Raw genomic sequence first — 27,522 nt, forward strand, 5'->3', positions numbered from 1 at the left:
TCGGCCCTCCCAGGGCTGCCCCTTTTTTTCTGGCCAAGACCGCTGGTTCATTTCTAGATGTTTCCATTTAAAAGCATACAATTCAGTGTCATTCATACATTCACGGTACCGGGCAATCACCACCATTGTCTAGTTCTCGAACATTTCAGTACCCAAAAGGAGACCTCGCATGCCTTCATCCCTTTGAAGTGGCCGGGGTCTTTCGGTACTTTTTCTTGTAAATGTAACTAGGGCGTTGGGAGGGGAAGGCGCCGCCGCGGTGCCCTGGGCCCGGGGATGACCCTTCGCGGGAGGCGAGCAGCAGCGAGCGCTTTGCCGTGGGAGTCCCGCCCTCCCGCGGCACCTGCGGAAGCGGCCCGCGCAGCCCTCGGAGCCGCAGGACCAGGAGCCGCGCCAGCCCCGGGCCGGCTCTGTGAAAGGAAACCCGCAACCTAAGTACTCACGCCGCGGCGGCTCCTACCAATCACCGCCCGCTGCGGCTCCCTGGACGCTCCTGGTAGGCCTCTGGGTCAGTCCGTCAGGCGAACAGGGAGGCGGGGGAGAAATCTGACCAATAGGCGCCCGCTGCGGCTCCCTGCGCGCTCCTGGTAGGCTCCCGGGTCAGTCCGTCAGCCGGGCTCGGGGGCGGGTCCGCTGTGGTGGCGGCGGCAAGGCGGGCGCGCAGTTCCGGGCGCGCGGCGACCGTTGGTGAGTCCGGCCGTCTGGGTCGCTGTCGGGGTCGAGGGTCGGAGCCGAAGTCTGGGCAGCGGCCGGGGCCGGGGCTGGGGCCGGGGCCGGGGCCGGGGGCGCGCGGCGCCGGGGAGGCAGGGCCGGGAGGAGGGCCGCCGCCGCCCGCGGGCCCGAGGGGATTTCTCGGAGCGGGGCAGCCGGAAACTGAAAGTCGGAGCGCGGCGGGAGCAGGAAAGTTCGCGAACGCTCGCGGGCGCCCATGGCGGCTCCGGCGTGGGTCCCGGGGCGAGGGTCCCGGCCTGCGTCACAGTGCGGGGGCACAACGCGAGTCCACGTCGCAGGGTCCAGGTCGCGGGGTCCACGGTCCAGGTCACGATCTGGGGTTTCCAGCCGGGGGCGCAGCGCCCCCGCACCCCTGCCCGGAGCCTCGGTGGCGGCCGGTGGGTGTCTCACCCCTTCCCTGACCCCAGCTGCGGGGTCGCCTGACCCCAGTGGGACCTCTGACCTGCTTCGGACTTGGCCGAGCTCCCCGAACGTCCAGGGCGGCGCTGGACCTCTCCGGCCGCCTGCTCTCACTCCGCTGCCCCCTGCAGCCTTTGACCCAGGCCCCAGTGCCCTGCCTGCCGTCGCCCTTCCCGGTCTTGCTTACCCGCCCGCCCCCGACCCTGACGCCTTTCTGCCCTTCTCAGGGCATCACCTGCTGTGCCCGTTCTCAGCCCCCACCCGCCATCCGCGATCCTAGAAGCGTTTCTTGGTCGGTTGAGTTAATGTTAGGGTGCCCTCGTGTCGGCCTCCAGCCGCGCCCCTTTGGCCTGGGGAGCCTCTGAGTGGAGTCGGGGATGTCCTGTGCCTGTATGAGGCTGGTGCCGGTTTCCACCATGAGAGTGAGGCCGGAGATGGGTGGTGAGGACATGGAACTTGCTGGATCATCCAGGGGCCTCCGTGATGGGATCCAGAGTGGAGGCAGCTGCGGGGAGGGATGGAGCCGGGAGTGGGGCGGCTCAGAAAACCTCCGTGTCTGTTCAGGGCCAGAGAGGCTCTCTGGACACAGAGTGGGGTGGTCAGCCACTGGAGAACCTAGGACAGCTGTGCGTGTGAGGGCAGACGCTCTGCCCTTGTCTGAGTTGGGGGTAGGGGGGGCTTGACTCCCAGCCCACAGAGGTCACACCTGGCCCTGCAAGACTCCGGCCACATGTCACCTTTGAGGACAGCGATGGTTAGCGCCTCAGCTACTGCTTTTAGGTGGAAGTCCCAACCAACCCATAGTTGTTGCTTGAGTTTTTTTCTTTTGAAAACAGCTTCGTTGCAGTATAACCTACATACTACAAAGTTCACTATTGCTTGAGTTTCAAACACGAAAACTTAAGAATTGCTTCCCTAAAGGCTTTGCTGAGCAGCCACAGTGCTCAGCGCTTCCAGCAGTTGTCTCTTCACGTGTTGAACTGCTGCTCCCCTGCCTCCCGCCCAGCCCCCTCTCTCCCACTCCCACAGCCCCTCGCTCTCAGGATAAAGCCCAGCCACGCTGAGGCTCCCAAAGGCACACGCACGCCGTGACATGGAGCCTGTGTGCTCGCCAGTCCTTTTGCCTGGGACAACCCTGTAGGCGCCTCCCGACACAACCAGTTTGTGCCACACGCCCTTCCAGTGTCCCCCTGCCTCCCAGACCTCTGCCACCCCAGGCTGTGTTGTTCCGTGTGGCCACGGCCTGTTGACTGCATTGGGAATGATGCCTCAGTCCCCTCAGCACCACATGTGGTCCATGGCAGGAGCCCGGAAACATACCTGCGGTGCAGGGAGTAGCGTGAAGGCCGTGTGCATGCCTAGGGGCTGCAGGGAGCAGGGTGGACGCGGTGTGCGTGCCTCAGGGCTGCAGGGAGGCAGGGGGAGGTGGCTTTCAGCCAAGGTTGTCTTTCTTAAGGAGTTTTTAAACTTAGTGGAGAAATAAACTGGAATGTCATTCCTCTGGGACCTGAAGGAACAGGTTATTTCAACCATGGTCGTGATTTGGGGCTAGAGCACAGGGTTTACAGTGGTCAGTTGTTGCCAGAGAAAGCATTTTCTCAGGGAGAAAAAGGTCTTTTTGCTTTGTGTTTTGAGAGTCAGGCTTGGGACCCCCCTCTGGCAGTAGGAAGTGCCAGCCTGCCCACCGCCCACCACCTTGGTGAGGGCACTGGCAGCATGGTGTGGCAAGTGGGCTTTCACGGCTGCATGGCACGAGCACACACAGGCAGGGGCAGGAAGGTCCCAATCAGGGTGCACCACCTATCTGTTCTCAAGTCCTCTCATGCTGCCCCGGGCTCACTCCTTGTGGAGACTGAGACTGGTGAGGACCGTTCCCTAAAGGCCTGGGTTTGTGTCCACAGGGAGGGCATGTCGGTGTCCCACCACGGTGCCCCACCCCTGTCCAGGGGGACTGAGCCTGGGTGGTGAGGTGAGGAGGCTCAGCCGAAGCCGTCCCCAGGGTCTGAGCTGTGGTGTGCCCAGCTCGAAGCAGGGTGGAGACCACGCCCCCTGCAGGGCCCAGCAGGCAGTGTAGATGGCATTTGGGGTAGGTGGTCTTGTGGACTGGTTGTGATTTAGGGAGGTGGATGCACAGCAGGGGTTGGGTAGGAGGTAGAGTAGATGAGGTGACTCAGGTAGAAGGAACAGCTGGCACAGGTTCCAGGATCAGGGTGCCGCTTTGGAGCAGGGCAGGGCACAGCTGGGCCAGTGGTGCGGCATGGAGGAAGGGCTGGATTAGTGGGTGTAGGAGTCAGTGGATGGGGCCGGGAGCCTGGGGAACAGGGAGGGTGCTCATGCACCCTGTGCACAGCCCTGGGTCCCTCCTCCTGCCTTCAAAGTCCCTGCCTCCTGGAGAAGACATTCTAGAGGGAACAGGCCCACAATGCCACAATACCAGGGAGAAGAGAGAGCAGGTGAGGCGGTGAGCTGGGCCATGGCAGGAGGGAGGGCCAGCACAGAGCCGTTTTGAGGAGGGTTGTCAGGGAAGGCCTCCTCATGTGGGTGGGCTAGGGGGAAGACAGCTGGAATTCAGGAGGAGGAGCAGCCCGGAAGCCCTGGGGGTCTGAGGGAGGAGCCACCGAGTCCCAGCTGTGTGTTAAGGGTCCCTCTGGCTACCTGGAGGGCTGTGAGAGGCTGTGCAGAGTCAGGTCACAGGGGACAGTGGCGAGGACCTGGCAGTAGCAGTGTGGTCAGGTTCCGGATGTTTGTAGAGGGTAGAGCCCGTGGATTTACTAACCCCTTAAGAGGTGGGTGGGTGAGAGAGAGAGCGCTCTGCAAGAATTTGGCTTGAGCGGCTGAGGGGGATGGGGTGCTGCGTGGGCTGATGCAGGGGCCCAGCTCCAGTGAGCTCTCTGGACACCCATGTTCAGAGGTCAGGGAGATAGGCCAGGGGAGCAGGTGGTTGTCTGGGTGTGGTGAGAGGAAGTTGACTTCGAAGGGGATAGAATAGCTACATTGTAATTAATTGGTCTCTCTCTATTGACCTGTTGACCACGGAGTTTTCAATAAGAGAAACTAAATATGTTGATTGCGTGGGTAAGTATGAGGCAGCTTGGTAACACTGGAAAAGTCCTCACCCGCCGGTGTTTGCTTATGATGCTTTAGTGTAAACACTTGTTGGGTGATTAGTGGGTACTAGGCCATTACTGGTGTTATGTTGAGCCTGAAAAAAGATGGACTTCAGTTTGGAATTATGATTTTAAAGTGGATTTCTAGTACTGGGGAGGCCTCATACTCATGGCTGTGTGCAGATTAAAGTTCTTGAATATTGCTTAAATAGGCTTGTTACACAGGCGGGTTAGAACTGGGTGGAACCAAGTGAAATCTGACGTGACGTGGAATCCTGATGTCATACAAAGTAGAGGTGGGCTGTCAGTGGGAACATGAATTTGGGAAGTTCAGTCCCTGATACTTGGGGGCATCATAGGATGAGGCCCCTGGGTTGAACCACTGTGTCTGCCGGCAGCACGGTGACCCCCAGCAGCCAGGTGCTCCAGTATCTGCTTTGACATGGGTTTGTTGTGACGATACAGCCTGCCCTCTTGAGAATTATTCACTGACACCAGTAACCCACCCTCACACACCAGACTGAGGATGATGGAGTCGGCTGCCCGGTGGCCTCCAACTCGGGGTCTTAGTGATTTCTTTCAGGGATGGCCCTTTCCCGGGTCCTCCTGCTGTGAAGGACCCGGGCTTGTGAGGGCAGTGTGCAGCCCAGCTTCACCTACAGTGAAGGAAACGGCAGAACAACAATGGGGTGCTGGATGCCCCTACTCACCTGGGGGGTGGGGAGGCGGGAGCGAGCTGCGGCCTCACCTGGGGGGCCTCTTTCATGTCAAAACCTGTTTTTGAGGCTGCTCTGCTATTTTTAACATTATGAGGCAGGGTTATTTTGGATAAACATGCATGGGTATACCATAATTAGGGATTTCACCATCTTTTTTGACTCTTCGGGAATAGAAACTCCGTTTTTCTTTTTAATTGAGGTATACAGCAAAATGTACCAATCCCAAGTGTACAACCAGATGCACTTTTGTCTATATACAGTCATTTCTAGCACCCAGAAGGCCTCCTCCTGCCCTTTGTAGGTAACGGTGACCCCCTAAATGGAAAACTTCTGTGTTTCTCTACTCACAGTGCTTCTGACACCAAATATTTAGGTTTTTCCATATCAAGCAATTCTCTGTTTCTTGGCAGACACCGATTGGGTGTCCTGCAGTTTAACTCGGTTCTCACACTAACCACCTGGAGTTACGAGCTCAGACTCCACATGTTAAGGGCTTCATCACACAAGACTGCCCCCCCACTTCAGATACTTGTCGGAAATCAAGGCCTCCCATACTTTTGACCAACTGGCCATAAATTGAGGGTTCGCATGACCCCCTCCTCGGGTTCAGTAATTTACTAAAACGGCTGACAGAACTCAGGGAAACCCTTACATGTAACAGCCAAATGGAAGAGATGCACAGGGCAAAGTATGGGGATTGGTGTGGAGCTTCCATGCCTTCTCCAGCGTACCAGTCACCCAGCGCTGTGGCGTGTTTGCCAGCCTTGGAGCTCTGTGAACCCCGTTGCGTAGGGTTTCATGGGGGCTGCGTTAGGAAGGTGTGATTGATGAAATCCTTAATCATCGGTGATTAAATCTGTCTCCATGTCTCCCCCTCCTCCCCAGGTGGAGTTGGGGGTGGTGGTGGAAGTGGCTATGAATAACAAAAGATGCTTCTCTGTCCCCAGTCACTCAGGAAATCCCAGGGGTTCTGGGAGCTCTGTGCCAGGAACCGAGAAGACGACCAAATACCTATCATATCGCAATATCACAACCCCAGAGGGAACTGCTGTCCCAGCTTCCGTCGTCATAGATTAGTTTTTCCTGTCCTTGAACTTCGTATAACTTGGTTATTCCGTGAACACTGTTTTGTATGTGGTAGAAATGCCCTTTTAACAACATGTCAGTCTGTTGCATGACGTTAGTGCATTCTCGTCTGGAGAGTAGTTTTGGAAATGTGTGAAGTGTGAAATCAGGGCTGGGCTGGCTGGGAGTACTCACACACTCATGTGAGTCATTGCAAATGAATATTGTTCTTGTTTTTAACCAACTTACCTGAAAGAGTCAGGATTTGGAGAATAAACTGGAAGCTTAAAAGGACCAGTCGCCCGCTTTGGTTCCAGGAGGTTTGTCACACCTGCCCTCACGTCTGTGATCCCAAGTACACAAGCTGTCTTGGGGCTGGGTGGGTGCCACTGGCCATGGGGGTCCGTTGGGGGGTCCCCGAGCCTTGGGTAAGTCCAGGTCGGTGGACATGTGCAGGCCGCCAAGCACAGTCACGTGGGGCTGGCGCCGGCCGGAGCCCTCTGCTGAGGTTGGGCGAGTGCTCCCACAGCAGGCCTTCACGTGTTGATGGCTTTCCGAAGGTTACGTTTAACAGCGCTTTTGAGTCTGTATGTTGTTTTCCATAACAGTTCTTAAAAGTTAAAATGCATTTATAAATGAGACTTGACTGAAAGAGTTAAGGACGTAGGCACTGAGAACTCTGAGAGCGGGACTGCGGGCGCCCCCCTTGGCCGGTTCCTCGGCCTCCCCTGCTGACTTCTCCATATTTAAACAGGAGTGACAACCCTTGCCTTCCATCCAGGGCAGGTAGTTGTGACTGCAAAAAAGGCAGCGTGTATGAAGTCACTGAGGAATGGATGGACTGAAGTCGAGGCCCAGCTGTGTGTTGAGACTGTCCCTTTTTTGTCACTCAAGAAAGAGACCATTTTTGTGGTTGTGTCTAACAGGAGTAAAAGTCAATGGATTAATAAAATAGATTCAGTGTGTCACAGAAGGTGTGGTCAGTTGGCCGAAAAGCAGACCTGGCTGTGTTAGGTTGTGAAAATAAAATCTCAGGAAAGCCTCTCCTGACAGACGACAGACGCTGCGGGAAGCTGCTCAAGGAGACTGCAGAAAGGGAAGCATTGCCCTGTCCTCGCCTGCGGCCCCAGCCCCCGCCGTTATTGCACCTTCTTGCCTTCCCTGGGTGAAACACAGCGTCCCTTACCTTTTATGTAACATAGCAAATACAAAACAACGTTTTCACCTCAAGAATATGGCTTTTTTTTTTAACTAGTGATACTTAAAAATAAAAATCCCTCTGTCTCATGTTGTTCAGGGCAATGGTTTTTAAACATTAGTGGTTCATGAAGTCAGTTCAGTAGCACGACCAGAAACAGCAAAGAAAGTGGAAGATACAGAATGCCTCTCAGCCAGGGTAAATATCCTCTCGTGGGCCCTCTGTTCTGGTACGTTCCTGTGTGTAGCATATCACAAAGGGGCCTTGAAAAACGTGGGCCGAGGGGTCCTCCCTCCTCAGTTGCTCCGGCCAGCGCTGTTAGCGCATTTCTGAGTTCTCGGGACTTGTTGTTTAGATCTTCTGCCAAAAGGTTTTGTTAATAAGTGGCAGCTTCTAGTCTTACACATCTGTGCTGTGAGGGCTGGCGAGAATGGAATCCCCCAGGTGTCAGATGGGTGGATGGGTGTCCAGGGACCCAGGCACACCCACCTGTGAGAGGGGTGTGAGGACCTGCCAGTGAGTAAGGGGCAGAGGTGTGCCCTTCTCTGAGTGACCATGGACATAGCATCCCTTTTGTTGGGTGGTTTGAGGAGTAAATGCAGGTTCTAAAAATAGTCTGTGAGCTGTGGAGTGTGGTCCAAATCAAAGCCTCATAATTTCCAAATCCGAAAGCATTGATTGAAAGAGGCTTTGCCCTGCACATGGAAGACGACTCACCGGTGATCTGTTGCTGTTTGCCGCTGTGTCAGACCAGCCTAGGACAGTGACATCGCCTTGTGAATGCAGTCGCTGCCCCGTGCAGACCCTCTCTCCTCCTGGAAGGAGGTGTTGTTTCGTCACGTCATGGCTTGGAAGCAGGTGTGCTTCCCCTCATGGGTCCACATGAGGTGTGTTTCCAAGGGTGTGCTGGGAACAAAGCTCTGGAGTGTCCGCGAAGGAGGCTGGGACGGTCTTCCTGGGTCTCGAGTTTCATCATGTCATGGCTTGGAAGCAGGTGTGCTCCCCTCACGGATCCACATGAGATGTGTTTCCAAGGGTGTGCTGGGAACGAAGCTCTGGAGTGTCCGCAAAGGAGGCTGGGACGGTCTTCCTGGGTCTCGAGTTTTTCTGAGTTGACAGTGCTTCGTCTTCAGGGGCTGTAGGGTGCTTGCCCTTTTTCAAAGGTTAACGGGTACAATTTCTTGTGGCTTTTTGAGACTGTGGGTGTCCAACAGTAAGTTCCACACAATGTCTCTGAGTGCTATGGGAACCTCTCCTCCACCTCAACTCGCCTATCTTGGTAGCCTTGGCACAGGGGCTTTGGCAAGACCTAGTGGACAGCAGAGGGTGGCTCTTAAGTGAGAGGGACACTGGCTGTGGTAGACAGGGAGCAGAGGAGCAATGCCAGGCAGGCTGCACACCTGGTCTCAGGGCTGGTGTCGGAGAGGCCCTTGGGTGGTGTGGCCATCTCCTGGGCACTGCCCAAGGCCTGAGCACCGGCAGATGGGACTGTCCCACCAGGCTGCTCTGTAAGGTCTATTGAAAACACCATCCACCATTCTAAAAGCGTACTTATCGTAAGAACCTCAGGGGAGACGGAAAGGCACAAAAATCAAGAACTGCTGATCACTAGGGTTAACAGGAAGGTGGTGTCCTCTGAGCTCAGATGCAGGCACGCGTTCCATCCGTGGGTCACAGCATGCTGGCCTGGGAACGGACGCCTGGGATGGGTGACCTTGAGGACAGCGACTGATCCACGGCTGCGGGGTGGGCGTGTGGGTGTCAGCTGTGCAGCGTGGGCAGGTCGCCACCCTGGCTGAGCCTTGGTTTCCGTGTTTGTAGCAGGAGGTTGGACTAGATTGTCTCCAAGGCGTCCCAGGGTGTAAAAATCCTCCTTCTCAGATTCTTGACCACAGGTCAGCTTGATGAGCAGAGTTATCACCACTTGGCAGGGCTATTTTCCCTGGAGGATCACTCTAGAGTGGAGCTACCGCCACGTCAGGACCCACCGTGACGCGCTCTCTTCTTCCTTAGGGCTTGGCAGTTCACGGGGGTCGCGGCTCTCATGGCTGCAGCTAGTGTGACTCCTCCTGGCTCCCTAGATTTGCTGCAGCCCGGCTTCTCAAAGACCCTTCTGGGGACCAAGCTGGAGGACAAGTACCTGTGCTCGGCCTGCAAGAACGTCCTGCGCAGACCCTTCCAGGCACAGTGTGGCCACCGCTACTGCTCCTACTGCCTGACCAGCATCCTGAGGTACGCAGGTGGCCAGCTGCCAGGGTTTGCCTTAGGGCTGCTCCACGGGGTGGCTCCATGTGGAACGCTCCGTGATGGCAGAGATTCACTGCGAACAGGGACATCAAGTCAGTGACTTAACAAGATGGGCTCCGTGTTGACACGGTGCTGCTTTGGACGGAGGCGTGAAATAAAACATGTTAATACAGTTAGTTTCCTTGCTGCTTCTCCTTGATTTTAACGTGGGTACCAGACAATTTAAAATTACACTTATGGCTTGTGTGACGTTTGGCTTGTTGGGTGTGTGGCTCTAACTGATTAACACATGCTCGAGTCCCTATATGGGGCCTGCCCGTAAGTAGGGCTGCCCGTCTGGTCTGAGTGGCATCAGCGGCTGGTCGGGAGGTGAGAGGAGCAGCACCTTGTTGTGGGGAGTCTGTCTGAGTGGTGAGTGGTTCAGAGAGCGCCGTTGTTAACAATGGAAAGAATGATCCTTCGTCAGAGGATTCCGATCCTCACCTGTTTTCAGTGTTTTAGATGTTACAGAGTTGACGTGCGCTTGTTGTGACTCGAGGACGGATGAGGAGGTCATGGGATGGAGGTGTGGAGTTGGGTTTGGACCGAGGGAGGGACGCTCACTTGTTTTTCGCGTCGGTCTCACAGCAGGCCGTCTCCCTCTCCCCCCTCCAGCTCCGGGCCCCAGAACTGTGCTGCCTGCGTGCATGAGGGCATATATGAAGAAGGCATTTCGATTTTAGAAAGCAGTTCGGTAAGTGAACAGTCTTGAAGCTAAAAATGTCGAAAAGAACAGAAAGTGTTAATTCCTTTAATAACACGGGTGGCGAAAGAAATGTCAGCAGCTGGCAATCACCTGTCCCTGCTGCAGGGATGTCTAGAGGTTGGAGTGGCTGCGTGGACAGGTGACCGGACCCTGAGAGCTGCGTCCAGGAGGCTCCAGTGCTGGTTGCGCGGGGTGGCAGCAGGTGACCCGGAGGAGGCTAATGGCAGGGACGCTCTCTCTGCAGGCTTTCCCGGACAACGCCGCCCGCAGGGAGGTGGAGAGCCTGCCGGCTGTCTGTCCCAGCGACGGCTGCACCTGGAAGGGGACCCTTAAAGAGTACGAGGTAGGGACCTCCCTGTGCTGGCCCAGCCTCCCAGAGTCCGATGCCCCTCCCCCAAAGCAGTCCCTCCAGAGCCTGCGTGACACCTGCAGGGTTTAAGCCCATCTGATGTCTGTGGAAGGGGTGCAGCAGCTCCTTACAATATGTCCATCAGACATTCAAGTTGTGCAGAGCACAGACCTGTGCCGTGGAACCCATGTGGTGTGGCCTTGGGTGGCATTACCCGCTCTGTGCCTGTTTCCTGGTGTGAATGGGGTACAGTCCTCCTGCCGTGGTGGGGTGGCACTGAGGTGGCACGTGTGCCAGGACCTAGTGCTGGCCTGGGAGTGTGCCGCAGCATCTCCCTGTGCGTGCAGGAAGCCATAGCTTTCTTGCGTGGCGGGATCTTTCTGTTGTGTCTTCACACAAGGGCTTTTTCACTTGGAATTGTGTTGACCTTAGAGTGTGCGGAGGTCATCTGCACATTTGTTCTGTGCTCACAGAAGGGCGTCTGGCCAGTGAGGGGGCAGCGGTCACTGTGCATGTCTTCACCGTGGCTCATGTCTCTGCCAGGCGAGACTGGCTTGTGTCCGTGCATCGGCTCGTTGGGATTTCTGTGTGGTCAGCATCAGGCAGTGGACCCTGCGCCGTGCAGGCCGAGAGGCGCCAGGGCTCATCCAGCCCCCCACAGCTCACTCAGTTGTTTGGTCGTCTACCCTTCTTAATGAACACCCTTTAAATAACTTACATTTCCGACTGCTGCTTGTGCACGAGTGTTCACAACAGCACTGTTCACGGTAGCAAGTCCCCGCTGACTGATGAGGGGACAAACAAGATGGGTCCCGTCACGCCGTGGGTCAGTGTTCAGCCGTAGAAAGGAAGGTAGTCCTGACGCGTGTACCGCACAGATCGACCTTGAGGCATTCTGCTCAGTGAGAGGAGCCAGTCACAGAAGGACAAATCCTGTGGGATTCCACTCCTGTGAGGGCCCTAGAGCAGTCAAACTCAGAGACAGGAAGTGCAGTGGTGGCTGCTGGGGCTGGAGAGTTGTGCTCAGTGGTGCAGAGGAGCAGGTCGGGCCCTCCAAGTGGGGAGGCCGGAGGGGCTGTCTCTGTGGAACCCTGCCTCTTTTATGTTCAGGTGAGCTCCCGCCCAGGGCTGCCTGGGACACGGGAAGCCCCCCTGCTGTGGTGTGGGCACTGGACTGTGACAGAGTCTCAATGGCAGGGGAGGGCCCATTGGGTCTGGCATCAGGATCCTGGTTCTGGCGGGCTTCTGCCTTGCTGCTCCTGGCCCAGTGCACTGCGCTTCTCTTGTTGTCTCAACCAACCTGACTTCGGGCTCTAAGCTGTGTTTTGCTAAAAGGGCCGGTTGGCCGACTCTGGGGAGGAGCCTTTGGTGGAGTGGACAAGGACATGCACTTTCCTTCTGACGGGCTCCCCAGGCCTGGAAGCTGAGCAACTCTGGGCTCCCTGCACCCTTTCTGCACCCTTTCTGGGAGTGAGTGACTTCCGCCTCCCTGCATGGAGGTCTCAGATGGCCCAGAGGCCACCATGGTGCATGTGCAAGGGCGGGTGATGTTGCTATGTGTGGTGCAGGGAGTAGGCCATGGTGAGGGGACCGAGAGACCCCTGGGGACAGGTGGAATGATCCACAGCTCCCAGGTCCTCTGGGGTTTCTGCTGCCTACCAGGCCCAAGGTGCAGACAGCAGCTTTGTGGGCCTCCGCCTGAGGGCTAGGCGGGCGGCCCGCAGGCATGCGTCTGGAAAGTCCCTGGCTGCAACCCGAGAGCTCTGGAAAGTCCCTGAGAGGGGCGGGTTGGTCACGTGGGGGGCGGTCGCTGCTCTGGGACACTCGCCTTTGATATATTGATCAGGCTTCTTGGTGGCTGTGAAGGCCATAGGGTGGGGCAAGATCGAGGCCTCAGGGCACAGGTGTGACCACCTCTACTATGGCCACGGCCTCACTCTCCTCTCTGAGCCAACACGTCTGCCCTTTGGGTGGCTCCAGATTGGGGTGGTGTTGTGAAATGCTGGTGCTGTGGCTGAGTTACTTGAAAAGTGTGGAAAGATGGGGAAAATCCTGGTTAGTCTTGAATATGTTTTTCCTTTGCAATGACGTCTAGTATTTTCTAAGAACCCAATGATTGGAAACTGCAGTTCAAAGATGTTTGTGGAGTGCCTGCCAAGTGCTGATGGCAGAGCTGAGCTGCCCTCCCCCGATGTGAGATGAGACGTTGGAGGAAGGGCCTGGGGCTCCAGAGGAGGGGGACCGGGAGAGGTTAGCAGGTTAGAGGAAAATCGCGCTTGGAAGGCCAGGCAGAGTCCAGCATGCTTGGTCTCCCTACATGTCCCAGTGAATTCAGAATTAAGATGCTCTGCTTGCTTAAACATGCGTTTGAATTCTGGCTGAATAAATGCTGATTTCTCTGAAGCGTGTGCTTCTCTCTGGGCATCTGAGGGATGGGGAGCCACCGAAGCAAGTGCTGTCCTGTGAGGGGGGTGCAGGGTACCTGTTCTGGACTTGGACCTGGGGCCACTGGAATGCCACGTCCTGAATGTCAGCCATGTGGCAGGTGTGAGCAGCGAGCAGTGTGGGCTGAGTGTAGTCAGTGGACGGTCTGTGTGCCCTCGCGCATCGACAGCAGTGCCGCACACTCAGTCTTCTTTCAGCTGCCCACCCCTGCCCGAATCTCACCCGGTGTTTCATTACACTTTAAAGGATGCTCTTTGAATTGAGTCCAAGGTACCCAGACGGGGTGTGCAGTTTTTCTCTTCATGACCCATGCTCATTTCTGAGGCCCCTCGCTTGGTCAGTTTGGTTATCACTTGCTCAATGTGTCCCGGGCAAGGCCCTGCCCGTTGGGTGGTCGCAGGGTACGTGGTATCCATATGTCAGAGGCCTCGGGGTGCCCTGGGGCTCAGGGAAGTTACGCTCGGGCTGAGTGCAACGGAGGTGTTGGAGGGCTGGGCCGTGGGCCCTGCCGGGAGCCTTTGAAGAGTTGTCGACAAGGAGTGGTGGGTCAGCCAAGCGGCTGCGGTGACGGTGGCTGGGTTCCTCCCCGGGGAAGTTGAACGAGAGCCATTGGGAGCCAGGTCTCACCTCTGCTCTGCTACAGCATCAAGGGCTTTGTGCACCTGGTCCCGTCTGGGCCTGCCTTTGTGGCTGGTCTGTGTCCTTCTGAGGCCAGGGCCTCACGTGGCAGGTCTAGGATGCTCTGTTGGGCTGCCCTAGGACCCCCAGGGAGGCTAGCTGGGCACGTGGCGTTTGATCTGGCGTGTGTTCATGCAGGAGGTCTGTACACTTAAAAGAGGCACAGGGTGCCTGCTCCAGAAGGCATGGGTGCCACTGGACACCACATCCGAAGTCCCTGCACCACGGCTGTGCTGCTGGGAGGGGCCACACGTGTGCCCCGTCCCTCTGGAGTTCACCTGTCGCTCCTGCTTGCTCCTCATCCATGAAGCTGTGGGGCCACTTGGAAACAGCACACGTCTGGGGCCTGCCCGTCCCTCTCAGGTCCACTGTGACCATGCTCTGGGATCTGACACCTCGTGTGGGCGTCTTGGCAGAGCTGCCCAGCTTGTTGGGGCCCAGCCCAAATCTCTGTGGAGATGCTGACCCTATGGTGGAGGGCCCTCCTCTGGCTCTGGCCTGTCCGGAACTGTCCTCTCGCAGTGACCTCCTTCTTCCCCGCAGGCTCCCTTTCTTCACGTTTTTTGCGTGGACGCGCAAAACGAGCTCTAGCACATCTGACCTAAAACTTAACGTCGTGCTCAGTGAGATGAGCCGGACACCAAAGGACAGATCCTGTAGGACTCCTCACGTGAGGGCCGAGAGGAGGCAACCCAGAGACAGGAGGTGGGATGGTGGTGCCAGGGCTGGGGAGGAGAGAGGGTGAGTGTTCAGTGGGGACAGAGCTTCAGTTTGAGAAGATGAGTGTCCTGGAGATGGATGGTGGGGACGGCTGCACAACATTGTGAATGTGCTTCGTGCCACTGAGCTGTACACTTAAAAGTGGTTAAGATGGTGAATTTTATGTTGTATATTTTACCACAATAAAAAAACTTAGCAAACCAACCTTCAGCTCCCGGTTCCTCGACCTGCTTCTCATCGCCTTCACAGCACACTTTTCCCAAGAGTTCCCTGCAGTTTCTGTCCATCTCTTCAGCTCATGGCCCCTGCAGGGCAGGGATCAGGACTGACCCATCCTTCCTGTTGCCTCAGAGGCATTTGGTTCACGGGCACATCCATGGGGCCCCAGCACAAGTCTGGGCCTGCCCTTCTCACCTCTTCTACCTCCCACCTCCCGCCCTGCCCCTCCCAGTCCACCCACAGGACCATCCTGGTCCGCAGATCCCTCTGTGTGCGGCTCTTCCACAGCAAAGCCTGAGATGTGGCTGGATCCAGTTTCCAGATTCTCCACTCTCGACCTGAGCCAGGTGCCTGCCCTCTTTCCTCCAGGTCCTTCTGCACAGCCCTGGCTTTTCCTGGGCCTTGCCTCACTTGACCCTTCTCCTGGGACGCTGTCACCCAGAGAGTCCAAGGCTGGGACTCTGCCTCTCCAGGCATCAGCTCCAGGAGAGTGGGGCTCAGCCAGCTCCAGCTTGGAAGTGGGGATAAGCAGGGTTGGGATGAATGGGCATGAGGACGGGTGGGCCTGGGGACGAGCAGGGTTGGGGATGAGTAGGGTTGGGATGAGCAGGCTTGAGGACGAGCAGGTGTGTGGAGGAGTGGGGTTGGGATGAGTGGACATGGGGACGGGCAGGCCTGGGGATGAGCAGGGTTGGGACGAGCGGGCGTAAGGATGGGCAGGCCTGGGGATAAGCAGGGTTGGGACAAGCAGGCGTGGGGACAGGCAGGCCTGGGGACGAGCAGGGTTGGGGATGAGTGGGGTTGGGATGAGCAGGGTTGAGGACAAGCGGGTGTGAGGAGGAGTGGGGTTGGGATGAGTGGACATGGGGACGAGCAGGGTTGGGACGAGCGGGCGTGGGGACAGGCAGGCCTGGGGCCGAGCAGTGTTGGGTATGAGTGGGGTTGGGATGAGTGGACCTGGGGGTGAGCTGGGTTGGGGCCAGTGGGTTTGAGGACAAGTAGGGTTGGGATGAGTGGGGTTGGGACCAGCAGGCTTGAGGACAAGTGGCCGTGGGGACAAGTGGGTGGGCTCCTGAGCTGTGTCTCTGCTGCTTGCTCTGGCTCCCATGGCCCCTTCTCCTCACAGCACGTCGGCTCTCATCACTCCTCTGCTTCTTTCCACCTAGAATCTGTCCCGCTCTGGGCCTGGTTGCCCGGCGTCCAGCGATCTTTGTGCTTCTGTCAGCCAGACTTTCTTTGCCTCAGGTCTTGGCTCTGCTGCCCCTCTCTGGGTGCCGTCCCTCTGCTCCTGCCTTTCTGCACTCCGTCCCCCATCCCAGCCCTCTGGGGCCCCTCTCCCTGTCTGGCCAGTGGTCCTCTTGTCCCTGAATGTCACTCTGGAGCAGTCCCCTCTGTGCCCCATGGGTGAGGCCCAGGCAGGGACGTTCCTGGGGTCGTGGTGTGAGTGGGGTGCAACCAGCTTGGAATTGGGTCCTAGTCTCTCGTCTGGAGCAGAGGTGTCATAGTGAATGGATTCTTGGCACTTGGTGTAGTGCCCCTCGCCGGGCACTTGTGGGGTTGATGGCAGGGTCCCAAGGGTCCAGCACTGAAACCAAACTGGGAGCCTCAGCCAGGGCAGCCATCTCTGTGGCAGCCGGGGCTGTCCTGCCACGTGCTCTGCTGACACTCTGCTCCCTCTGTTGACAGAGCTGCCATGAAGGACACTGCCCGTTCATGCTGACCGAGTGCCCTGCGTGTAAAGGCCTGGTGCGCCTTGGTGAGAAGGAGCACCACTTGGAGCACGAGTGCCCGGAGAGAAGCCTCAGTTGCAGGCACTGCCGGGCGCCCTGCTGCTGGGCCGACATGAAGGTGAGGGCATTCTGGCTCGTCCTCCCAGGAACCCTGGTTTTGGCCTGGCCTGGCCTTGGCGGTCACCATGACACTGAGCTTCACGTTGTGCCCTTGGGGCCAGTTTGGCACTTTCCCCTCTTGTCACCTGGGCTCGGCCCTTGTCATGCGGCCGTGTGGGTAGAGGGTTCTCTGTGGGGATCTGGGCCAGGTATGAAGTCAAAGCCAAGTCATTTTTGTTTTTTTGAGGAACAGTAGCTCTGAGCTAACATCCACCGCCAGTCCTCCTTTTTGCTGAGAAAGATTGTTCCTGAGCTAACATCCGTGCCCTTCTTCCTCTGTTTTACAAGTGGGATGCCTGCCACAGCGTGGCTTGATGAGCAATGCGTAGGTCCACACCTGGGATCCGAACCAGTGAACCCCAGGCTGCTAAAGGGGAGCGTGCGAGCTTAACTGCTGCACCACCAGGCTGGCCCCAAAGCCAAGTCATTTTAAAAAGCTATTTTATTTTAGAAAAAAGTCCACACACAGAATGGCAGTGTGAGGCCCACGTCCCTTTGCTCAGTTGTGTCAGCGTCACCACACGCCAGGCTGCGTAGGGCCCCTGCTGACTGTTAGTAAACCCATCCTAGACCGTCGTTTCATCTGCAAATTCCTCAGAATGCGTTTCTGATGGACGGGTGTCTTCGTTTCTACGGAGCTGTCGTGCATCCTTCTACGTCTGAAACTTAATGGAGACTCCATATTGGCACTTGCTGGTCCCCATGTTTCCGACCTCCTTGAGGGTCTGTCACATTGATGTATTGCTGTGTTGCATTGTTGTGTCCATGAGGTCTCTCTTCATCTTTAACAGTGCACCCAGGCATCTTTTTTCTTTTTGCTGAGAAAGTTTCACCCTGAGCTAACATCCATGCCAGTCTTCCTGTTTTTTAGTATGTGGGCCATGAGCACAGTGTGGCCGCTAACAGAGTGGTACAGGTCAGCGCCCAGGAACTGAACCTGGGCTGCTGAAGCGGAGCACGCTGAACTTAACCACTAGGCCACCAGGGCTGGCTCCCTGGGTGTCTTTTATTCTTTGCCATTTGTTGAAGAAACCAGCTGTTCTGCATTTGGCAGATTGCTTCCCCAAGGTGTCCTCTGTGCCCTCCTTCCATGAGCTGTTAGATCCAGAGGCCTGGTGAGGGCCAGAGCACGTCAGGCGCCAGGCGCCTGCAGCATCCCCTCAGGGGCCTTGGGGATGTTCCAACTGCTCACGGGTCCTGGTCAGGAAGTCCCGCCAGCCTTGCGCCTCGGGGCCAGGCAGCGTTCTCCATCCGGTTGGCCCGTTTCAGTTGGGTGGCAGTGGTGATGCACTCCTCTCGGTCACTGTTAGCGGCTTGTCCTTGTTGTGTTGCTCTGGGGCAACCAGACGAAGAGGAGGCTCTAAACTCGAAATTAATGCATGTGCCTGCAGGACCCCCCTCCCAAGTCAAGCACCATCTCTAGAGGGGTCGTGGTCTCAGCAGGGGAGCCAAGGACAGTGATGAGGAGTGCGGCATGCCTTGGGTGCCAGGCCCCGTCCAAGCATCAGCACATCCCCAGTCTCTCGGCTCTGACCTCCTGCCCATTTCCCTTTCAGGCGCACCATGACGTCTGCCCCAAGTTCCCCTTGACTTGTGACGGCTGCGGCAAGAAGAAGATCTCACGCGAGAAGGTAAGTGGTTTCTGCTGCCTCTGAGGACCGACAGGATGGGCACAAGCGTTGGCAGTGAGGGGCCTGTACCACGTGGTGTGGGGGTTACAACCTGGTGCCCAAAGGAGAGGCGGCGGCCTGTGGTTGGTTGTGTGTGTCAGTGCCACCTGCAGGCTGCTTTTCTGTTAACCTTTTGGTGACAGAGATGCGCAAGCCTGGGCACAAGTGGAGCGCATCCCCGTGAGAGCCGTGCCATCCTGAGGTTCAGAGATGTGGGCAGGCCACCTTGCCTTGTCCTTGCCCCCACTCCTTCCCACAGCGCAGCCTTTGGTGTGAAACACTTTGGTCATAGAGCAGGAATCCTGGCTCTGTTTTAAGAGAAAATACATCGTGGGTTCATACTGATGGTTCCGCTTCAGATTTTTACCGAACTTCCACGTGTATAGGTTGTGCTGTAAACAATCTTCGTACCTAATGACGTGAGCATGATGGTTTATGTGTGTTGTGCTGTATGTGATGATTCCATTGTACCAGCACCAGCGTCACTGCTGATGGTGCTAGTAAAGAAGTACGTGGTGATCACTTTTCTTCCAGCTCTTTGTGCTCTTCGAGCCAGTGCCCTCTAATCCAGTCGCCCTCAGTGAAATCACCTCTCTGTGTGGCCGGCTCGGCATGCCTTTGAGCTCGTTTGTGTTCCCGACCTGCTGGCAGAGTGTGGGGTCAGACCTCGGACCTCGCATGTCTCAGGGTAGTTTTCGTCTCCCTTTCTGAAACTGAAGCGTGGTTGAGCAGAGCAATTTTGGGCTGAAGTTCTTGTGCCTTGCTCTTACCGGGAGCCTTCATGACTCCTCCCCATCTCCCAGTGGCTCATGGCCCCCTCTCTGCACCGGACGCCGTGTGCATCAGCTGTTTGTCCTTCCCCTTGCCAAGTGGCCATCCATGTTTGTTTCTGTCTGGGGGACCCTGGTCAAGGTTTTTCTGTCACTGTTTCTAGATTTTGATTCTGTGTTGGGACCTGTCCCTGCTCCTGGGCATAGAGGAAATCACCTTTCCTTCTAGTGTTTGTAGGTCTGGTTTTCTCACATTTCAGGTCCCTGGGGATGGAGGTGGAGGGACCGCTTTGAAGTCATCCCATGGCTGCCCCTCACCCACTGACGAAAACGTCATGCTTTGTCTTTACTGATGCGACGTACTGCCTGTGTTAGTACTGAGTGTCTGCACAGCTGGCCCCTTTCTGGGTTTTATGTTCTGTTCTGTTGGTCTCAGTGTTGTTGTGGGCCAGCACCACACTAGGTCAGTTGTGGCTGTCTGACCCCTGGTCAGGCTGAGGCTCCTCATTCCTCGCTCGCTTTGGAACCCAGGCTTCCGGCTCCAAGGCCCCGGACCTCAGACATGATGTGTCTTACAGACTGTGATGGAGGAGACAGGCAGGGCTGCCCTCTGGGACGCTGAGGCCTGTGCCAGAGATGGGGTCTCCACAGGTGTTCTGACACGGCCCTCACATATGAGGCCCTCCGCCCATGCCCACCTCGGTTATCGACACCACGAGTGGGTTTGTGTGAGCGTGTGTGCGAGTGTGTGTGCGCTCCAGCTTTGGAATGGGTTGTTGGGTTTTGTTCTGCAGGGGCGTGCAGAGGCCGCTGGGCTGGGTCCAGTGGCCCAGGTGTGGTGGAAGTGGTGAGACAGGCCAGGCAGAGGGAATGGCATTTGTGACGTCACGCCCTTCTAGTTTCAGGACCACGTCAGAACGTGTGGCAAATGCCGAGTCCCCTGCAGGTTCCACGCTGTCGGCTGCCCTGAGATGGTGAGTGCGGATCTGCTGTGGGGCCGCCAGGGCTGGATGTGCACTGTGAGCGGAGGCTGGCAGGAGTCTCCACATGCCCACGTCCTGAGCACGGTCTCCGCCTGGCCTCTGGCCTGGCCCCCAGGTTTCCCTCCCGCCTCCCTGGCTGCCTCTCTGCCTTCTTAGCTCTCAGGTGTCCTAGGCTCCATCTCCCCAGCCTGCTCCGTCCACTTATCCTCCTGGTGACCTCGAGGTGCCCTGCGTTGACTCCCCCGTCTGCTGAAAACGTCAGTGCTTCACACCTCCCCTGATGTCTAGTGGGCCTCTCAGGCCTCAGCCACATACCACCATCCCCCTCTGCCCTGTCCTCCTGCCTTGCCCAAAAAGAGCTCCTTGGTTCACCCAGCTGCTCTGGCCAAAAGCCCGGTGCTTGTTCTGGACCCTCCACTTATCTTCCTATCATGTCCAATCTACTAGAGATTCTCTACTCTGCCTGCAATGGCTCCCAGATCCCACCTGCTTCTCCTCGTACTTCCGTCGCCTCCTCTGCCTCCTCGGCCCCCCCCACCTCTGTGGCCTGAGTGGCCCTTCCTGCTTGTCCCTTCCTGCGTGATCTTGGCCCTGGCTGCCTCTGACCTCGTCTCTCTGCCCTGTTCACTGACCTGGCCGTCCTTGAGCACACTGACCTGTTCCTACCCCAGGACCTTAATCCGCCTCCTGTCTGCATGCCACCCGTCTACCAGTTTCCGTGTGGCTCCCTCAGGCCTGGGCAGCTCTGTGTCCACATGGCCCCTTGCCCTCCTCCCTGACTCTGTTTTGTTCCTCTAGGGTTTGGGACTGTGCAGCCCCCGGGCTAGCTGAGGGCCTGGGCCCCCTGAATTAGGGCACGCCTGGCACTCTGCTCCTCAGCAACAGCCCAGCAGCATTTCTCGTGGTGGTGATCCTGGTGGTGGTGCCATTTGTGACTTGATGATACTTGGTGTTAGACGTTTGGCTTTTGTTTTTTCTAGTAACAGTGACCAGGGACGGTGCCTCCTGCCATCCCTCAGTCTGTGTGTGATGTGCTTTTCCAGGTGCCACAGAGCCGGCACATTTCCTGCTCAGGTGTGGGGTTCCCTGATACAGGGTTGGTAGAGGCCGGCTTGCGGGCCCAGGGTGTGCGCTGGTCAAGACACGTCATGAGCCTAATTCCCACTAAGGGCCTGTGTTGTGTTGACCACGTTGCCCTGACAGTGGACCTCGGGCCCTGAACACAGTGACAGTTTCTTCTTTCCCACGTTATGAGCACAACAGTTCTAGCAGCTGCTCCCTGGAACGCGGGGGTCTCCTGTCTGAGTGCCACTGGGGAGCTGCTCTCTGGGTGGTATGCCTCACGTAGGAGTTCATTTGTTTCTTTCTACTTTTGATTTTTTGAGAGTATCTAACATTTTTTAAATTTGTTGTGAAGGTTTGGAAGAACTTTGGCTGCAGAGGCAGATCTGTATAGTAAAGACTGAAGATGCATAGCTTTATCGCTCTCACCCGCCTCCACCCTGCTGTGGCAACTTTTGTAGTGGTGTATTCTTCCCTGTTACTTTAAACATGAGCAAGCAAGTTACATAGGAAAGTTTGTACTTTGAAACGCGATTGACTTTAGACAGTGACAGATGAAATGCTGGCAGGAAAACAAGATGGAAAAATCGGTCTTTGCTAACTTGGTCTTCACCTCACTTTCCAGGCACTTCCGTGCTCTGCTGAGGCCTGTGCAGCCTCGGGTCCCTGTCAGGGCTGAGTGCAGGTGCGGGCTGGCGAACCTCCTTGTCTTGTCTGCGCAGGTGGAGAGCGAGAAGCAGCAGGAGCACGAGGCAAAGTGGCTCCAGGAGCACCTGGCCATGCTGCTGGGTGTCCTCCTGGATACAAAGCACCTCTTGGGAGATAGCAGCAGTTTCCTTGGCCAGAGCCAGGTGGGGAACCCAGGGGCGGAGGTCTCCAAGGCTGCAGAGCTCCTGCAGAGGTGTGAGGCCTTGGAGAGGAAGACGGCTACCTTTGAGAACATTGTCTGCGTCCTGAACCGGGAGGTGGAGAGGGTGGCTATGACCGCCGAGGCCTGTGGCCGGCAGCACCGGCTGGACCAAGACAGGATCGAAGCCCTGAGTAACAAGGTCAGTGCCGGGGCAGGGTGGCAGTCTCCCCACGGTGCCCGGGACCCCTTTGGGCAGGCTCCTGGCATCATGGGGTTTCAGGGCCAGGGCTTTAAGGGCAGCACCTTGATTTCCAGCACGGTATTTGCTTTCTGCTTTGGTCTACTCTGTCTCTGAGCAGGTCCCCTTTCTGAGCCCCAGTTACTGATGGACCCGACTCATGGGGTTCCTAGAGGCCATGGGAATGCAGCCTCTTTTTTCCAACCTAGTGGGGCAGAGGTAGCCATGGGAACATTCCTCATGCTTGGTGTGGGTTCTGTGAGTGTGTTTCCTGACACTGAGCCCTTGAACCTTGGGCCTGGGTAGGGTTAGGGGTCTTGTGGAGACAGGCCTGACCTGACAGAGCCTGAGCCCAGTGCAGCCTCAGGAGCACTGGGAGATGGCCGTCCTGCTGGAAACTTGTGGAAAGATGGGCATGGGGGTAATTTTATAAGCACATTCCTGTGAGATGGAAGGTGGTCTCCATGGAAGTAGAGTTGGGTGAAGCCCCTGGCCCCCTCCTGCTTGGCACCCCAGCAGGTGCACGTCCTCACGGGGCTCCCTGTGCCCCCCAGGTGCAGCAATTGGAGAGGAGCATTGGCCTGAAGGACCTGGCGATGGCCGACTTGGAGCAGAAGGTCCACGAGATGGAGGCGTCCACCTTCGATGGGGTATTCATCTGGAAGATCTCTGACTTCACCAGGAAGCGCCAGGAAGCCGTGGCTGGCCGCACGCCCGCCATCTTCTCCCCAGGTGCTGTTTTGTCCCAGACGGCCACATTCTCCCCTGGCTGAAGGCTGTCTCCTGTTAACGCCAGGAGCAGCTCTGCCTCCCTGAGAGGGCGAGGGGGCGGCACATCCCCTCTCAGGTGGGAGCCCTCCCAGCAACCCAGCTCCTCTGCCCCAGCAGTCACTGCAGCCTCGTCTCAGCTCTTGCCTTCGCTGTGGGGTGGGATGGCAGAGCGGGGCACAGGAGGGAAGGCCTAGACCGGGGTGAGGGCAGCTGCTCGGGGTGGGACACCCCTGCGGGCCTCCCCTTGGCCGGCCCCTCCCACGTTCAGCTCCTGCCCATGCTGCTGGTTGTTTCTCACATCGCTGCTTTCCACTCCCAGCTGTGGGTCTCCTTAGGGGTGCTGAGAGTGTCTCCTCTGAAGGGAGGTGCTGCTGGAGAGGGGTGGAGGAGGCGGCGTGTGCGGCCTGTCCCGAGGCACTTGCCTCAAGGCTCCTGCTGTTTGTGCTGTGGCCTCCCCCAGGGACGACCACCGCTGGCAGGAGGTGCCCTGCATGCCCTTCACTGAATGTTTACTTTGGCACATCTGCTGCTGAGGCCGTGGGCTCCAGGGCCGGGGCTGAGCGCTGTGGGCTCCTCTGCTGTTTGAATTTACGGGGCAGGAAGAGAAGGTAACGCGCCATCAGCGCAGGGGCTGTGGGCTGACCCACAGCATAACTCTGGTGTGCTGGACCTGCCGCTGCCTCTGTGGCGTGTCCTGGCCTGAGCCCACACGCTGTCTTCCTGAGCTGGGCGCGCAGTAGGGGGAGCGGTCTGTGCGGGCACCGTCCTCTTGGGCTTGGCCCTGCGGGCGCCACTGTGCTCACACATTCCCTTGGCAGCTACAGTGCACCTGCTGCTGCAGATTTCCTGTGAGTTCTGCTCTGACAAAACCTGAAACAGAACCTGGGGGAAAGGATTGGCAGCCGAGTGTGAGCTCCCGTTGGGGCGGTCCCGTGATGTGCTCCTGATAGACATTGGTCTCTGCTTGGGCAGAGGCTGCCTGGCCCGACCCGCCTGGCACATCCTGGGTGCGAATGGATGGGAGTCCAGGGAGCTGACGGAAGTGGTTTCTGGAGGCGCAAGCGAGGAGGCGGAGGAGGCCGTTGGCTGCTGTCTGCACGTGGCCTCTGCTCAGGGCCGCGTCCTGTGGGTTAGAAGCAGCAGCCACCACGTGCCTGGCTGTCACTCTTTTCCTGTGCACCCTGTTGGGTGTGAAAGCCGCTGGCTGTGGCTCAGCCCGGGTTCTCAGCCTCTTGTCGTCTCTTCCAGGCCAGGCCCCTCTGCCCGGAGCCCCAGCAGTGGTTCTCAGGCATTGTTGCAGCCGCCTCTCAGGTTCACGGCTAGTTCACACATGGCCAATTTACGTTAGGGTTCTTAAAAACGCTATTTCTAATTACTACTTTTTTTTTTAAGAAGTTTATTTTGACTAGCAACTAATTCTCCATTCGTTGAGAAAAAAGTTCCCTCTTTGTGGCTACAGACCTGAGCACTTTCTCTGTCTCTCCGGGGAAGGTGGCCGGTAGGACGCGCGTCCTTTGGGGCGTGGTTCACCAGCACCTTCCCCCACAGCCTTCTACACGAGCAGGTACGGCTACAAGATGTGTCTGCGCATCTACCTGAACGGAGATGGCACTGGGCGTGGGACACATGTGTCTCTCTTCTTTGTGGTGATGAAGGGCCCCAACGACGCCCTCCTGCGGTGGCCCTTCAACCAAAAGGTGCGCAAGGCCTTCCCCGCAGCTGCTCTGGGGGCACTTGGGAGCCCCACTGGCTGTTGTGGGGGTCTGGATGGGTGTTTGGGCTCCTGGCCCCGGGGCCTGCAGGCGGGTCACTGTCAGTGTGTGGGGCGCTCTGGTGGTGTCTAGTTGGCTCCACAGCTTCCAAGTGCTGGTCATGACAGGGGCTGCTTGCTATCTCATGGCCACTCAGGACCAGCACTTAAAAATGCCACCTTGGAGAGTTCGTTTCAAAGGAAGGAATGCAGTTAAAGAGTCTTTATTTGAGGATGTAATCTGTTACTTTGACAACTAGAATTCATTTTTGGTTGAGGAATTGAAGATCTAGGGATGAGGTCAGTACAGAATTGTCCTTTCCTTTTACAACGCTGGGGCAGCCCTGTGGCCCTTGCGGTGGAGGAGGGAGTGGAGCAGAGCACTGGGGTGGATGGCGCCACAGGCAGTTGTGGCTCCTCCCTGATGAGTGCTGTCCTCAGGGTGGGCAGTGGGCACTCTCTGAGAGTGGGCTTTCTCTTTGGTGAGAAAGCATCTGTCGATGAGTATGACTTAGAAAAAGCACAAATGAGCACAGTTCCATAGCGCTAGGTAGGCTTCAGCTTCAGATCCTGGGTGTCAGTGGATAGAAGATTCCAGAATGGTCACAAATGACCCAGATAAGGGCTGACACGTGGTGGCAGTGGTCCCAGCGCTCCACTGCAGAGCAGGGCACCTGCCGTGGGGACGTGCATCTGGCTGCCTGCTGTCCAGTCATCTAGGCCCGCAGGAGCCAGAGCTGGTGGGCCTCTGACTCACAGTGTTGTCCCTTGCGGGGACGCTCTCCTCCCAGGTGACCTTAATGCTGCTTGACCAGAACAATCGGGAGCATGTGATCGATGCCTTCAGGCCCGACGTGACCTCCTCCTCTTTCCAGAGGCCTGTCAGTGACATGAACATTGCAAGCGGCTGCCCTCTCTTCTGCCCTGTCTCTAAGATGGAGGCCAAGAATTCCTATGTGCGCGATGACGCCATCTTCATCAAGGCCATCGTGGACCTGACGGGGCTCTAGCCCCCTCTCGCCAGGGTCAGGGGTTGGGGTTGAGGAGCTACCACGTCAGGCCTGGGCCTCAATGTGGGCAGGCGCCTGCTGTGTTCACGACCTGTGGGGAGGGGCTGCCTCCTGGGCAGAGGCCTCAGCCCAGGCCATGTGGAGTGGGCCGTGGGCCCGTGTGGGCTTCCCGGCCAGCCGTCCTATGCAAGTGCTCGGAGCTCTTGGTATGTAGCAGGAGTGGCTGGGGGGTGAGGCGAGCAGAAGGCAGGGAGGGCTACGAGGAGAGGGGCCACCCCCAATCCAGCCACACGAGGAGCTCTCTGGCGCCCAGCCCCACCCTTCAGCTTCTGGAGAGAAGGGACATTCTCAGGCTGCTGCCCTGAGGAGAGCTTCTGCTGGGCCAGCCTGGCCAGGCCAGTGGGCAGCGAGAACACCCGTGTCCTCAGAGCGTCCCATTGGCTGCCCCGCAGTGTGTACGGGGCACATAGTCAGCCCCACCGCAAGACAGCTGCGCCGTTGGGCCGTGGAGAAGTCGTTATTAAACCGTTGAATATCAGTGGTGAGTGGTGTCCATTTGGCTCCAGCCTTGGCAGCAGTGACCCCCGCAGGGGCCTCCTGGCTTCCTGCCTCCCACGGCCCCTCCCTGCAGGTGTCCCACCCGCCTGCGTCTCCAACTCCAAGTTCACTCCTGGGGCTGTGGCGAAGCTGGTTCTGTCTTCTGGAATATTCTTTGCTGACCAGCTCCTCCTCCTTCAGGCCTCCCAGGGGCTGCCTTGAGAGCAGGGCCACATTTATGCCCCCCCATCCTGGGCCTGCCCTGCCCCTCTGTGCAGGGATCCCTTGCCATGGACGAGTGGCCAGTGGCTTCGTTTGTCTTTGGGTATCTGATGAGTGGCATTGCCCCTGGAAACAGGCCTTCTCCGGGTATCAGGCATTTCCTCAACAACCCGCAGTGCTAGCACTCTGGCCACAGGATTGAACCCCACTTAGACCTGGGTCAGGGCCTCAGCCCTGTGGGGTGCAGCATGGGGGTCCTGGCCAAGGACTGTCTGCCCCTAGCTGCACTAGTGACCGGTCATTTGTTCTCAGGCTAGGGCTGCCCGGGGTCTTTACAGAGAACCCATGACACGTTTGACTTCCCATTGACATGGTCACTCAGATCTCTCTTTTGAGAAGTTAAACGATAGAAAAGCACAGAGAATAATGAAACAAGCACCTGTGTCCACCTCCCAGCATGCACAAGTGTGCACGTTTTGAGTTATGTACGTACGTATTTTAATTAAAAAGAAACACTGCGGCCAAGTCGAAGTGCTTTTCTCCCCTTTCCCTCTCACCACTCAGCTCTCAAATGCGCCATCCTCACGAGCTCTCCTCCTCTTCTGTCTGCGTTTTGAATTTTGTTTCTGTGCATTTCTATATCCACAAACGAGACTCTTGGATTTTAAAGGTGTGAGACTCATAGATCGGTTTTGGAAGGTGGGCAGTGGGGCTGCCACCCCTGCACCTGGGGTCTGGGAGAGGCCGGGAAATGGAAGGGCATTGGCTCCAAGACTGTGCGGCCAGCCGCCTTCCAGGTCCTCTTTTGCTGTCCACGGCAGCTGGGGGCAGGGGTCTCAGTCTGGAGCACTTGCCAGAAGAGCTCGGGACTAAAGATGCCCACCCCGCAGTGCAGAGGAGATCAGGATTGGGCTCCACAGAAGAGGGTTGACGTCCACACCCAGAACTGCAGGGCGGCAGTTCCTCTGCCGTCGCTGAGTGCTGGCCACTGTGGGGAGATGCTCCCGCAGGCAAACCAGAGTCCCCTGGAGAAACTGAATGCTCCAGAGGAAGACCCCATGAGCGGGTCTCGTCCAGCCACCTTGTCACCTCTCTGGGAGGCAGCAAGCTCTGCCTACCACTGAGGGCCGAGTTTTACAGAGCTGTC

The 27,522-nt window shown here is 57.4% G+C and overlaps 1 protein-coding gene across 3 annotated transcripts; it reads left to right on the forward strand.

Moving 5' to 3' along the window:
- The first annotated feature begins 629 nt into the window (after window positions 1-629).
- Window positions 630-26,900, forward strand: TRAF2 (TNF receptor associated factor 2). Of its 3 annotated transcripts, none has more exons than XM_046667176.1 (11): window positions 630-687; window positions 9,234-9,452; window positions 10,095-10,200; window positions 10,457-10,555; window positions 16,310-16,471; window positions 18,069-18,143; window positions 19,852-19,926; window positions 21,720-22,046; window positions 22,640-22,817; window positions 24,405-24,553; window positions 25,398-26,900. In XM_046667176.1, the coding sequence occupies exons 2-11, from the start codon at window positions 9,265-9,267 to the stop codon at window positions 25,614-25,616; spliced, it is 1,578 nt and encodes a 525-aa protein (XP_046523132.1). In that variant the 5' UTR covers window positions 630-687; window positions 9,234-9,264; the 3' UTR covers window positions 25,617-26,900. The 3 variants fall into 3 exon arrangements, with proteins under 3 accessions (XP_046523132.1, XP_046523140.1, XP_046523150.1); XM_046667184.1 differs by having other exon boundaries at window positions 10,122-10,200; XM_046667194.1 differs by lacking the exon at window positions 19,852-19,926.
- The last annotated feature ends 622 nt before the right edge of the window (window positions 26,901-27,522 follow it).

Source organism: Equus quagga, chromosome 1, assembly GCF_021613505.1.
Source record: "Equus quagga isolate Etosha38 chromosome 1, UCLA_HA_Equagga_1.0, whole genome shotgun sequence".
Taxonomy (NCBI): domain Eukaryota; kingdom Metazoa; phylum Chordata; class Mammalia; order Perissodactyla; family Equidae; genus Equus; species Equus quagga.

Bases quoted from the DNA above. Each gene is read 5' to 3' on its own strand.
- TRAF2 (XM_046667176.1), top strand. From the start codon at position 9,265: ATGGCTGCAGCTAGTGTGACTCCTCCTGGCTCCCTAGATTTGCTGCAG. The intron at 19,927-21,719 runs GTGAGTGCGGAT...TTGTCTGCGCAG, and splicing joins CTGTCGGCTGCCCTGAGATG to GTGGAGAGCGAGAAGCAGCA. The intron at 22,047-22,639 runs GTCAGTGCCGGG...TGTGCCCCCCAG, and splicing joins TCGAAGCCCTGAGTAACAAG to GTGCAGCAATTGGAGAGGAG.